Here is a 13,529-nt window from a genome sequence, read left to right as displayed (position 1 = left end):
GTAAATTGATGTCTCCCCACCTTTGATTGATAATGAATAATGTATCGTTTTGGTTCATACTATTTTATTGATTGCAGGCAGCATGTGAAGGAAATATAAAAGCATTTCAGGGTTCAGCAGCAGAAGAATCAGAACATTTTGAAGGGAATAGCATAGAAAATTACAATGAGTAAGTTTATACAGAAAATAGAAAATTCATTTTTCATATATTTTATCTTGGACATAGATTGAAAAACATTGTAGAATAATGGGTCAGTTAAAAACAAAACATTTCCTTACCCAGTCAGAATAGAATATTTATAAAACAATATTTTCAGTGTTAATGGTATGCTAATTGTCTTTATGTTTTGTTTTAGTTAAAGTTTAAAAAAATGTAAAAATAGCATATTTAAAAAATGTTTGTAGACTGACAGATTAAGACTTTATATGTGAATTAATTGGTCCAAAAATAAAATGAAATCCCTCCAGGTTGGAGCTGGAAAGAGCTTAAGTGGTTCAATTTTTATGAACCTGAGTTGATTTAATCTTTTACAGTTACCACATTGAGGATATTTGTGTACCACTGAATTTGGACAGACAGATAGATTTTGTTGATTTGGTTAAAGAGTTTAAGCTAAATGTTGGTGCAATCAGAAATAAATAATCAGTGGATTTAGGAAATTTTAAAGTGAAAAAACTTGTTACATCCTTGGTTATTTTCGATTGTAATTATTAAAATAATTTCTTTCCTATAGTCTTCTATATAAAGTCAGTAAAGAACTCGCTGAGTGGTATTTTCAGGATGGCTGTGCAGTGCTGGCTGCTTGTTGTCATTTAGCTGTTGAGAATATTGAGGTAAATGATTTTTTTGTTTTTCAGAAATATGTGTATACTTTCTACGTAAGAAGTAATGTTGTTGCTTTTAAATTGTTGTTACATCCCAAGGGTATTCAGGATGTGACCCATGGGTAATATAAAAGTATACATAGAAGATTAAACTCAGCTTGGTAGACACTATTTCCAAGTCACTTTTTGTAGGAATAAACACAAATCATCTCTCACTGATCAAGTTTACATATAGGATTTTCATTGTTGCACGATACTGCACTTGGATCACACTATTGTCAGATAAACATGTGCTTGTCATACAAATGTATGTAAAACCACAGACAGAAGCAAGGGGAGCAGAAACTGAGATATGGAGCATTTTGTAGGGAAGGTGCATTCTACTTTTGATGCTGTTAACTAATTAAAGATGCTTAGCATACACTCTGAAGATGAAAGTTTCACATCCATTAAAAAAATATTTAAAATGCAATCGTCTCCTAGTGGGTATTGATTGCCACCTCATTAAAAACAATCAAACAATGAGGAAATTTGGTGAAGCTGATCATCAGTATTATAAGAAGGTACTGAAATTTATTGTTTTGCACTGTTCTACATTATAAATTTTATTTATTCATAAATAAAGATATTTTTCTCTTCAGATAGCATTGGGAAAGATGCTAGTCTGAAAACCTCAGAAACTATTATGACTGTGCATAGACAACACTTTTCTAATGGATCTATAATCAGACTAGCAGTTACCCATCATGTTTTAAAATATGGGATCTTTTCTTTACATGTGAATCTTCTGACATTACTACATGATGGAATAACAAAAACTAGCTAGTGGTTAGGATTTGGGAGGAGAGACTCAGGAATGATAAATATCAGTGATGAACACAGTATAATAACTCATACTTTTATGTGGGCCATTATATAAGTGTGCTGGAAATATCTACATGTATTCTTTGCCTCATACTTACTTTAAGGGGAAAATATTTCCTATTTTGTATTTCCTAAAAAAACATCTGCACATTTCAAATTAATTTGAGTATTCCATGCCTTAATGTATAATTAACAAGTATGTATTAACCCTAAAATCATTCAAGGTAGTCATGTTTTTGCCAAAATTCAGAAATGAAAACCTTCCACTTCTGTTAAATATTCTTGCTTTTTAAAAAGTTTCCAGATCAATTCATTATATTAAAAACTTCATTTTAAAAAAATAGCCCAATGCAGTCTGTGTAGAAACCTATGGTGCTGAACATTTCATTCAGGGGATCCACAATTTTGCTGTACGTACAATTAATTTGAAATGAGTGCTTCTGGCTGTCATGCCAATAAAGTATTTATCTTAATGCTTTCTATGTGGAGGTTTGCTAGGATATTTCTATATTTCAGAAACACAGCATGTGTTCAGTATAATGGATTTATAATAGTCTGACATCTAAAAAAAGAACATACAAGTAGTATGTAACAGGAAATACACATTCAGCACCATATATAATTATTGTGGCAGCTACTTTATTCATGAAAGTATCTGAAGTTATACAGTTGCAATTAATGTTATTATTTCTGCCAGTAGTAGCAAGTGAAGTCACTGGAATAGCAGTTCTCAGATCTCCATAATGCTAGGTTAGAGATACATTTTTTTTACACTTCAGCTCTCAAATTTAAGTCACTGGTAGGCGCCATAAATGTATGTATTTCAGGAATTGAAAGTGTCTGGAGAATCCATATATACAGACTGTTCCTGAAACTGCCATGCACACAGATAAAATGTTTAGTTATGAATGGTTTGGGAATATTTCCTGCTCTTTAGTGATAATATTATTACCATTGTTGTTATTAGTGATGAATAGGATGATTTGATAAGGCCCATATGAGAAGATTTGTTAAGGCTGCTATGGTAAAAACCCATATTTAGAACTGGCACTAATATTTCACCTGAATATGTCCTGGATATATAGTCTGTAGTTCCTTCCCTTGAAATATCTTTTCTGATTTGACACTCTGTGGTCATCTTTATCTTCCTTCAGAAATTTTCATTATATTTGTTGTGTAGGTGGTGGATATAAATATGAAGCTTAAACATTTGCTAAATGTTGACGTCTTTGTGCAGGCCAACTGCTTTTCAAACCAAGTTCCTCATCTGAAAAGCAGCTGGTCTGAAAGCTGATACTTATAAAGTAAAAATTTTGTAATAGATCATGTGGAATACTTTTCAGCAGACCTTTATAAAGGATCATTGAGTGGAGAAACTGCTGTTAGGGGGAACAGTATCATTCATCCCAGTTGATAATCTCTGAAAATTGAGATGTTCACCAGTAATTCATATTTATTTGTTACAGCCCTGAGACTAGATATTAATAAGATATGGAATAAAATAAGTATTACATCCCTCTATACATATGTATATGAATATAAGAAAAAAAAATTATGGACCATAAATTCTGTAATGGATTCATGGCATATATTTTGCAGTAAATAATGGTGTATAGATATTTTACCTGCTTTTTATAATGTGCATGTCTTGACTGATGAGAAACCAACTTAAGGGGAAGGAAGCCCCCCCCCCCCAAAAAAAATTCCCTACTAGTGCTGATCTAGTCTTTCTGGCTGCCTTTCATCTTATAAAAGTCAGTTAAATAAAAGAAGTTCTTCACTCACTCTAGAAAGTCCGGATAATGACAGTAACTTGGCTCTAGCTATCTCTCCCATTGAAATGATTTATTCATGGTTTGTTTAGGTTGCTAGGCTATAAAGAAAAGATTTAGCCAAAATGTGTGGATCAGAATCAGTGATGCATGTTTTGTCACCCTAAAATGTGGGCTTGAAAATGAATGTTAATATGATGGTTACAATGAATCCTTGTTAGGCTTAATGGTTTTTTTTTTAATTGAGCAAGCTTGCCATGGCAAACCTGATTCGAGGAAATGAACTGGAGTTGGCAGTCAGTGTGGGCACTGTCTTAGGAGAATGTGCAGCTCAGGCAACTCATTATGCGCTTGAGTTACTGGCAAGAAAATGTATGACTATTCCAACATGGTAAGAACTGTTTAGTCCAAATTATTATTTTTTCTTTAGAAACTGGACATTTTACAGAATACAGAAGCCTTGTGTATTCAGAATTCACTTTTAAGAAATCTGTTTTTTATATCCTATGATTTAAGCTACAGTGTCCTTAGAACAGAGAAACATTGTATAAGATTAGCGAGAGATTGGCTATTTTCAAGCACATTGAAATAGTAACTAAAATACCAGTAGGAAGAAGTAAGTTTATTAGAATTCTAGGACTGTGCTCTGCTTGCATACTTGAAATATATTATAATCACATTTGTCTACTAGGTTTGTTTCCCTGTACTTCTAGAATTAATTCATATACACATATTTTGAGTTTATTATTCCTGTGGTGGTGTTAAAACATTAACATGATTTTCATGGAAGTAGAAAGTGCCTGTTCATAAATAGCTCATGTAATTCACTTGTAAGATTTTTCTACGTTCATTAAGAATATATTAGAAAAAAATCTATACAAATTTAAATAATCCACAAAAGTGGCCCACAATGAATATTTTATTTCCTACAGGATAGAAATAATCACTATTAATTGCTTTTCTTCCAGTGCAAATATAATTTGCATTTTTAATTTTTTCCTTGCCTCCCTCTGGTCTTTCATTTTTGTCTTATTTTAGCAGGGATTGTCATGGAGTAGCCAAGGGCAACATTAATTTGAGAAAGAGGGAATTAATCAGAAAGGTCGCTTATAGTAGGAAACAATATTTGTTTTTTGAATTCTTCTGCCTTGATCCTTTGGAGCGAGAATGTGGTACTATATAGAGCCACAGTTGCGTCAACATACCTGTAAGAAACACCCAGGAAACATAATACTTAGAAATATGAACTTTCATATGAGAAAATGTATTATATTTGCCAGTTGGCTATATCAGTTTGTACATACTGGCCTGACTTATCTAGTTATATGCCATTTCACATTATATATTTGGGTCAGAACCAAACTGATATCTCTTCATTGCTGTAAATATTTTATGATCCATTTGAGGCTTCTGCAATGAATTTTTCTTCCATTTTCTCTTTTCCAGGAGTTTCCAACTCCCATTTTATTTTGATTTCATGGGATTCTGCAACAGTGTAGGAAGTAGAGACTGTAAGGGAAGATAAAAATGGTCTATTTCCCATTCTGCTAGATCATGAATCTCCTTTTTAAAATGTCATTCAAAATGATAAGTATTTGGATCATAATCTGGACCAGAACTTTATGAAAAGACAATGTTTTCCTGTTTCACAGCTTAGTTTCCTTTCTTGGACATGTAATATTTTTAGTATTTTGGTCTCTAAGTTGGGAAATTTGATAATTTTTCTTTTTATATATAAGAGATAGTAAATTAACTTCAGTTCAGTTCAGCTGAACTGAAATTTAACTGAGTGGATGTCGATGTTAATATTTTAGTACTATTTTGTGTATTACAACTTGAATATCTTTATTATAGCTTTCCATCACCTGGATACAGGTACCTTTTTGTTTCTAGAGATAAATATTTTAATGTCTTTTGATTACATTAAAAATAACAGTAACCCATCAGACAGATATTGATTTTTCAACTTGAATATTGAATATTATTGGTATGAAATGTATAATAGATTAGTTGGTTTAGAAGGTATCATATAGATTCCAATGACAACTTTCATTGTGAGAAGATGAAGGACAAATCCCCTAACACATACCATTACCCATAAGGGGCATCATTAATATTTATACAATTTAATCATTGCAATTTTTGTAGCATAAAACTACTATAATTAAAAATACTCTTGCACTGTAAACATGTCAAACCTAGAATTGAGGATTCCAATAGTAATTCTGTATGTATGTGTGGTATATGGCTGTAGATATCTAAGAAAGCCAGTTTGGTGTAGTAGTCAAGGCATCAGGCTAGAAACTGAGAGACTGAATTAAAGTGCCAACTTGGCCCCACACTAACTAGGTGACCTTGAGCCAGTCGCTGTCTCTCAGCCCTAAGAATGCACTGACCAGGACTTGACCAGGCAGCCTCCAAGAATTAGATCCAATTGAATGAAAGAAAAAAAAATAGAAATATTAATATAAAAAAAAAATTGGGCTTTCATTATAGTGTCATTTATTTGTACAGAAAGTGTACAATATAGTATAAAATGCCTCAAGATCAAGGTTCAAAGGAATATGATAGACTTGAACATTGAGACCTATCCAACAAAATACAGTTCAATGATAGTTGCAAGACATATCCGGGTGTTCAAGTAGACTATAGCTTAAGCATAATCTATGAATCTAACGAAAGAGCCAATGCAGTTTTGGACCCCATCAGCAGAGATATACTGTCAGTATCTTGGGAAGTGATAGTATAGTTCTATGTTGTATTAATCAGACTGTGCCTAGAATATTGTATTTAGTTGTAGTCCCTATAGTACAAAAAGTATGCTGAAGAATTGGAAAGAGAATAGAGAAGAGCAACAAAGATGGTGAATAGCTTTAAGGCCAAAGACCAAAGAAACTTATTATAGTTAGTTAGAATAATCTTGGAGTATTGCAGACTAGAGTAAAGATATGTATTCTCCATAATTTTGGAGCATATGATAAGAACCAAAGGGCACAAAGTTTACCAATGGAGATCTAAACTTGAAAGAAGAAGGAATTTTCTGTCTGTCAAAGCTTTTAAACAGTGGCACAGCTTGTCTTCTGAAGTCATGGGTGCTCTATCAGTTGATTTGTTTTGTTTGTTTTGTTTGTTTGTAGTTTATTTATAGGCCGCCCTTTTCCCTGAGGGGACTCAGGGCGGCTTACAATCAAAAAAGGAAGGGGAGTGTAGGACAATACAAGAAAAGAAATGTGCACAAAGTAAATTAAACAATAAAACTCAACATTCACTCAGCATTCGGGAGGGGCAAAATAAGATTATCCCCAGGCCTGACGGGTTAGCCAGTTCTTGAGGGCTGTACGGAAGGCCTGGACGGTGGTGAGGGTACGAATCTCCACGGGGAGATTGTTCCATAGTGTCGGAGCCGCAACAGAGAAGGCTCTCCTCCGAGTAGTCGCCAGTCGGCACTGACTGGCGGATGGAATACGGAGGAGGCCAGCTCTATGCGATCTGATGGGACGCAGGGAGGTAATTGGCAGAAGGCGGTCTCTCAAATAGCCAGATCCACTACCATGGAGCGCTTTATAGGTGGTGAGTAAGACCTTGAAGTGCACCCGGAGACCAACAGGTAGCCAGTGCAGCTCGCGGAGGATCGGTGTTATGTGGGCGAACCGTGGTGCGCCCACGATCACTCGCGCGGCCGCATTCTGGACTAGCTGAAGTCTTCGGATGCTCTTCAAGGGCAGCCCCATGTAGAGCACATTACAGTATTCCAGCCTAGAGATCACAAGGGCTCGAGTGACTGTTGTGAGGGCCTCCCGATTCAGGTAGGGCCGCAACTGGCGCACCAGGCGAACCTGGGCAAATGCCCCCCTGGTCACAGCTGAGAGATGGTGGTCAAAAGTTAGCTGTGAATCCAGGAGGACTCCCAAGTTGCGGGCCCTTTCTGAGGGGTTTAAATTTTGTCCCCCCAGCCTGAGTGATGGTATGGTGATCAAATTTTTGGGAGGGAAACACAACAGCCACTCGGTCTTGTCTGGGTTGAGTATCAGCTTGTTCGCTCTCATCCAGTCTTTAACGGCTTCCAGTCCCCGGTTCATCACGTCCACCGCTTCATTGAGTTGGCACGGGGCGGACAGATACAACTGTGTATCGTCCGCATATTGGTGATATTTTATCCCGTGCCTTCGGATGATCTCGCCCAGCGGTTTCATGTAAATGTTAAATAGTAGGGGGGATAGGACCGACCCCTGCGGCACCCCATAAGTTAGGGGCCTCAGGGACGATCTCTGCCCCCCCACTAACACCGACTGCGACCTGTCCGAGAGATAGGAGGAGAACCACTGCAAGACAGTGCCGTTGAGATTTGATGGCGGGGAAAAGATTGGACAGCTATTTCTTCAGCATAGTATGAGAAGTCTTTCCCTGGCAGAACTTAGATTGGAAGACTTTTAGCATCCTTCCAACCTTCTGCTTCTATAATTCTAAGTTATTTATTTACATACAATACCTATTAGTATTTACTAATACTCCTAGGAATACAAAGAATGGCTTTGTATAAAAACAACACACTACCTAGTAACTTAAAGATTTCTATGTGTATTTTATGCATGAATCCCATCTAGTGTTTATTGTTTTCTGTGTAATTATTTGTGAACTGCCCAGAATTAATTTATATGCAGAAGAGGCCAGTGGAAATAATTATTGGTCATTTTGATTGAATTGTCTTTTATGATAACAGTCTGTTTGGCTTGTGTTTTATTGGTTACACAATGCACAATGTATAAATGGATTGCTTGCAGGAAAATGTCTGCAGTCATAAAATTCATGGTTCAAAAGCATGAATTCATTTTCCAAGAGGCCTTAAGAAGCTTCTTGTGTAAGGGTAAAATAAAGGTAAAATAAAATAAATTGCCTGTTTTGTAATGTTGAATATAAACTTAATTAAGCTAGCTTTTATGTATTCTCTATACTGAGATTTAAGTGAAGCATTCCTAAATAGAATAATGTTCTAACTTAGGATCAGAAAAAGGAATCATGCAAGTAGCTCAGTTATAGATATTAACAGAACAAACATTAAAGTTTATTTTTAAATGCAAGCTCTATTGTTGGGTTTGCATTTCTGTCTCTTCTATGCAAGAAAGAGAAGATACCTGCTTCCATACCAGAAAACATTTGGATAAAATGTTTTAGAACATAGTATGGTGAAATTATCCCAGGATTGCTGAAAAATTACATTTTAAACAAATAACAATTACTTGTGTTGATGTATATTAATATATTGTGCAATTGTAATTGCTCTAAGAGAAAGGGTTCACTTTCAAAAATGTAGAGGGGGAGTATGTTATCATAAGTCAATCTGAAGTTAATTCCTGGTCTCCTAGTTTAGATGATCATTTGAAGAGGATCTGCATGTGTTTTTAGCATGTTATAGTTTAATTTAATTATCTTCTAAACCAGAATTCTGGGAGTAGAAATCCACACATCTTAAAGTTGCCAAGTTTCAATAACATTGTTCTAAATTAATCATGCTTTCTTTATTTCAAAAATGTTGTTTCGCTTTTATTTGCAAATGAATAAAAAGAAGTACAAATAGTCTTATCTTTGAACTTTCTTCTTCATTTTTGCACATTATGAAATGCCTCATTTGAGTATATTGTTTCATAGGGATTTAGCAGGAGATCTTCTCAGAATGATTCCTGATAATGAACTACAATTAATAAAACTATGTGCTTTTTATCCTGGATGCACAGCAGAGATAAATGACCTACATGAAAAGGTACATTTAAGAGGCCAACTGTTTCTTAGCTATTTATGTGAGTAGCAGAAGAGGTTTTATGCTCATTAATTCCTAGTTATATTTGTTAGATGGTATTATAGAAAATAAGGGCATTAAGATTATACATTGCCCTGAATTACAAGGATAAAAGGTAATTAAGGGTGCATACGCACTATATTCATCAGTAACTCCTTAAAGAGGCTACAATAAGTATAATCTTTATTGTCATTGTACTTAAATACAACGAAATTTGTTGGAAATACACCGTCTCCTGAGCTTGAAAAATGAACCTGGGAAAATGTTTGATTTAAGGTGGCATTAGCAGGTGTGGAAACACGTTTTCTGCCCCTTTCCCTCTTCCTCTCTCAAATACACAAACACATGCACGCACACACGTACAAAAACTCTTTGTATATGGACTGCTACACAGTTCTGAATGTTACGTTCCCAAAGCCCTATTAAATTTTTGTTAGCGTGCAAATTGTACAGAGGTACAATAGTGGCTGAAGATATGAGCAATGCAGCCACACACTGCTCTTCTGCATGGTTGGCCCACATGCTCTTGGACCTCTGTGCTAGATGTTAGAGAAGGAAAATGGAGTTGCAAGAAAGAATTGCACTTTGTTTCAATTGTATCAGACTCACTTTGTGAACATGCACAATTCTACACCCTTCTCTGCTGATAATTGCATTAATTTTGTTTGTTTCTATTCACTATCATTTTCAGTGCAGATTACCAGATGTAGAAGAATGTATGCAATTAGCAGAGAAAGCTCAGACAGATGGAAATATATTTGAGTCAATAAAGTATTATTTGTTAACTGCAGAACCAGAAAAGGCACTTCCTATAGGGATTCAATATGTCAAAGGTAAGCCTTTAAAATAATTCTGAACCATTTTTAGAAAAAATACTAATGTGTTTTGTTATTTGTTCCTCTGTTCAACTTTTTAAGCATTTCCCCCCTTTTATACTGCTATTTAACAGAACAAATTAGTAGTTCAGATTGGACACTTGATGCAGTCTATCCTTTTTTGGATCTTCTCAGCTATATACGCACAGAAAAATTGTTGCTGCATAAAAGTAGTGAGTAAGTATTTTAATAATAAAATTGTGAAAATGAGTATTTTCAAATTTATCCATTGATTTTGCTTCATGGGATTTACAAATATACAAACATTCTACATCATTTGTGATCTTTAGATAACCAGGCCTGGAGTGGTATCTCTTCTTATCATTGCTTTTCTTCCCTTTCCTCCTCTGCATTAAGTGTCTCACACAAGAAAGTATTTCATTAATCTGACAAAGTAGACAGAATCTAAGAAAGCTAATGTAGCAGGAAAATTGGTTAGTCTTTAAAGTAACTTTCTTAAAAAGCAGGTGAATTTATTTTGTATTTGCAAAATACAATATGAATAATTCTTTGGAGGTTTCCTTTTCCAGATATGCCTTGTGTTATAAACAGGTGTAATACATTTTTATGCATACTTTATTTTAGCATTGTTAAACTATAAACAAGAATGGCTGTTTTACATTTCCAGATGGAGAAGAAAAACTTTAGATACTTCTAATCAAAATCAAAGTAAAATTCAGTTAGAACAAATAAAACATTTTTTTGCATTTTTGAAGTTTATTATATATTCATTTTGCTGCTTTTAGAACATTTTGAAAGGAAATCTTTTTTTTGACAAGCTTTATAAGGTGTGTTGTAAGGTAGTAAAATAGTACAATTATCTTAAACTCTATGCCCTCCAAATATTTAAAATTACAGTCCCATTACTACCAGCAGATACAGGCACCAACCATGCTTTCTACAGGGCATATAACTTGGACACATGGTTCTAAGGAAAGCAAACTGAATCTCTCCTTTACCTGATAAAATACCTGAACTAGTATTTTTCAAGCTTAGCAACTTTAAGATGTAATGACTTCAAGTCCCATAATTCCCAGTCATCGTGGGCAATTGGCGGGGGAGTTCTAGGAGTTAAAGTCCACACATCTTAAAATTGTTAAGATTGAGAAACACTCACTTAACACTCATTTAAACCAATTTTTTTTAATTATTAGGCAAGCAACTGTCTTAAAAAAAACCAAAATAGATTTTATTCAAATTAAATAACTTGTTAGCACCTCAGATTAACCAAGAAAATAGATCTAACATAATCAGCACTCTAATTACATGATTGTTTTTTAGTATATAATGATGGTAGAAAATACTCCAATTGTCACAACACAAAATTTCAAAGTACTCTGAAGACACCTAGAATTAATGTTGAGATAAAACAAATATAATGTTGAAGGTTTTTTTTTAAAAAAAACCTATACGAGCAAAATAAAATATATGTAGAAAGACATCTGTAATTTCTCTCACTATCAGCAGGATAATGCAGCATTGACATTTGCTTAAAAGTTAGCATTTCATTAAAAGCAAAAACAACAAAAATTGTTGTTTGTACAGTATCTGAATAATCCATAAAATACCATGATTGTAAATATCTACTGACATATGTTATTGTCATATCCTTTGATAAACTGTACCGTGCTTAATATCAGTTTCAAAAGAATGAAATGACCAGAATAATTTTATGACACTGTGTAATAAAGAGAAAGAATAACCTTATTAAACATATATGTGCAGTTGTGTATGTTTTCAAGCTTTTCAATTATTCTACTTTGAGTGTTCTTGACATCTCTGGCATATATAAACATATTCCTGTGATTTCTATGAAAACTGATACCTAAAAATGAAAAAATAATGTAACCAGATTTTAAAAAAGAATTAGAATTATTGTATTTTTCAGAGTATAAGGCGCACCTTTTTTCATTCTAAAGAGGGTAAACATCTGGGTGTGTCTTATACAGTGAATACAGTATTTTTCGCCTACTGACGCCCCGCCCCTTTGCAAAAATGGACGTGCAGAGGGTTTGGGAGGCTTGCAAAGTACTCCTGGGGGCTGAGGAGGGCAAAATGATCAAAAAATGGGCCATTTTTTGCTCATTTCCCCCACCCCCAACCCCTAGGAGCACTATACAAGCCTCCCAAGCTCTGCATGCCCCCCCTTTTTTTGTAAAAACAACGAGGCGTGCAGAGGATTTGGGAGGCCTGCAGAATGCAAAAACTTTTTTTTTTTTAATTACCTCTTCAAAATCATGGTGCATCTTATACTCTGGTGCATCTTATAGTTCGAAAAATATGGTACCTTTTAATCCACCTTAATCTCAATAACACAGAATACTGTAGTTTCTTTTTCTTATATTCTTTTTTTGCCTTCCAACTATTGTTTTTATGGCTAGTTTGCTAACAAATAGAACAGAACAGAACACAACACAATAGAACAGAACAGAATAGAATTCTTTATTGGCTAAATGTGATTGGGCACACAAGGAACAGTAAATGAACTGTATTAAGATGCAGAAAAGAAACAGTGAAAGGAACAAAGCAATACTGAGACAATAAATTACAACAAAACAAAACCAAACCACTAAGCAATACCAAGAAATAGAAAAGGAAAAAAATCCAGGTAGTAATACAAAACATGCCAATCTCTTATAGAAATCACTGTTTACAGAAGATATCTTATATAAATTGTTATCAAATAGCAAATTTAAAAAAAAACTAAAAACACTACTCGTTTTTAAAATACTGTAAACTCTATATTAAAAAAATCACCAAAACAGTAAGTTGCACATTTCCAAAGGCCATTATTCCAATATTTGGAATAATAACAGTGGTTTAATTTACTGAACTTGCAAAAAAAAGTCATTGGTCTTATATTTTATCAACCAAAAGTAGAACGAAAAATTATTATAATATACTTCTCTAAGGATCCTATTACATTCTTGGCAATTTCTTGGATCAACATGTAGGTGTTTTATTTCCTGGAGAACGTGCTGTAAGAAATCTTTGGGATTTATTATAGTGTAGATTGGATTTTAATATTGAGACTCATGAATATATGCGTAACTCTTTGCTAAAGAGAAAAGATGGTAAATGTTTTCTTCAAAGGTATGGGAGGAAGTCAGGGTAGCAATTTTAAATCAATTCTATATAATAACTACATTAAGTATTGTTTTCACCTTCAAATTCAATTTGGATCCCTAGTCCACAACAATGGCAACACTGATCCATATGATCTGGACTTGACAGTGAGTATCTTGTCAGAATAGCATTTCAAAGTACAGAAGTGTATGGGGAATTCCAAACTAATAAAGATGTTAATATAATGTTGAATTATGTCCTCAAACCTTGAGATCTGTCTTTGATAAATTATGTTTGTACCAGGTATGAGAGATTACTAAAAGCATTCTAAGA

General features: G+C 34.2%; 1 protein-coding gene across 4 annotated transcripts in view; it reads left to right on the top strand.

Moving 5' to 3' along the window:
• Positions 1-13,529, top strand: part of WDR17 (WD repeat domain 17) — a 67,256-nt gene that overhangs the window by 49,468 nt on the left and 4,259 nt on the right. For 3 of the 4 annotated variants that reach the window (XM_014055268.2, XM_014055267.2, XM_087724567.1), the window contains exons 20-26: positions 78-169; positions 735-834; positions 3,713-3,852; positions 5,316-5,336; positions 9,108-9,219; positions 9,947-10,088; positions 10,205-10,307. In XM_014055268.2, coding sequence (XP_013910743.2) covers positions 78-169; positions 735-834; positions 3,713-3,852; positions 5,316-5,336; positions 9,108-9,219; positions 9,947-10,088; positions 10,205-10,307 — 710 coding nt within the window. The remainder of the gene's footprint in view (positions 1-77; positions 170-734; positions 835-3,712; positions 3,853-5,315; positions 5,337-9,107; positions 9,220-9,946; positions 10,089-10,204; positions 10,308-13,529) is intronic. The other variant, XM_087724566.1, reaches the window with a different exon arrangement.

This window comes from Thamnophis sirtalis, unplaced genomic scaffold, assembly GCF_051295495.1.
Source record: "Thamnophis sirtalis isolate CommonGarterSnake01/CBP01778 unplaced genomic scaffold, rThaSir2_p1.2 scaffold_10, whole genome shotgun sequence".
Lineage (NCBI taxonomy): Eukaryota > Metazoa > Chordata > Lepidosauria > Squamata > Natricidae > Thamnophis > Thamnophis sirtalis.
Note: the sequence above shows the minus strand (reverse complement) of the source record. Positions and strands in the feature narration are given on the sequence as shown.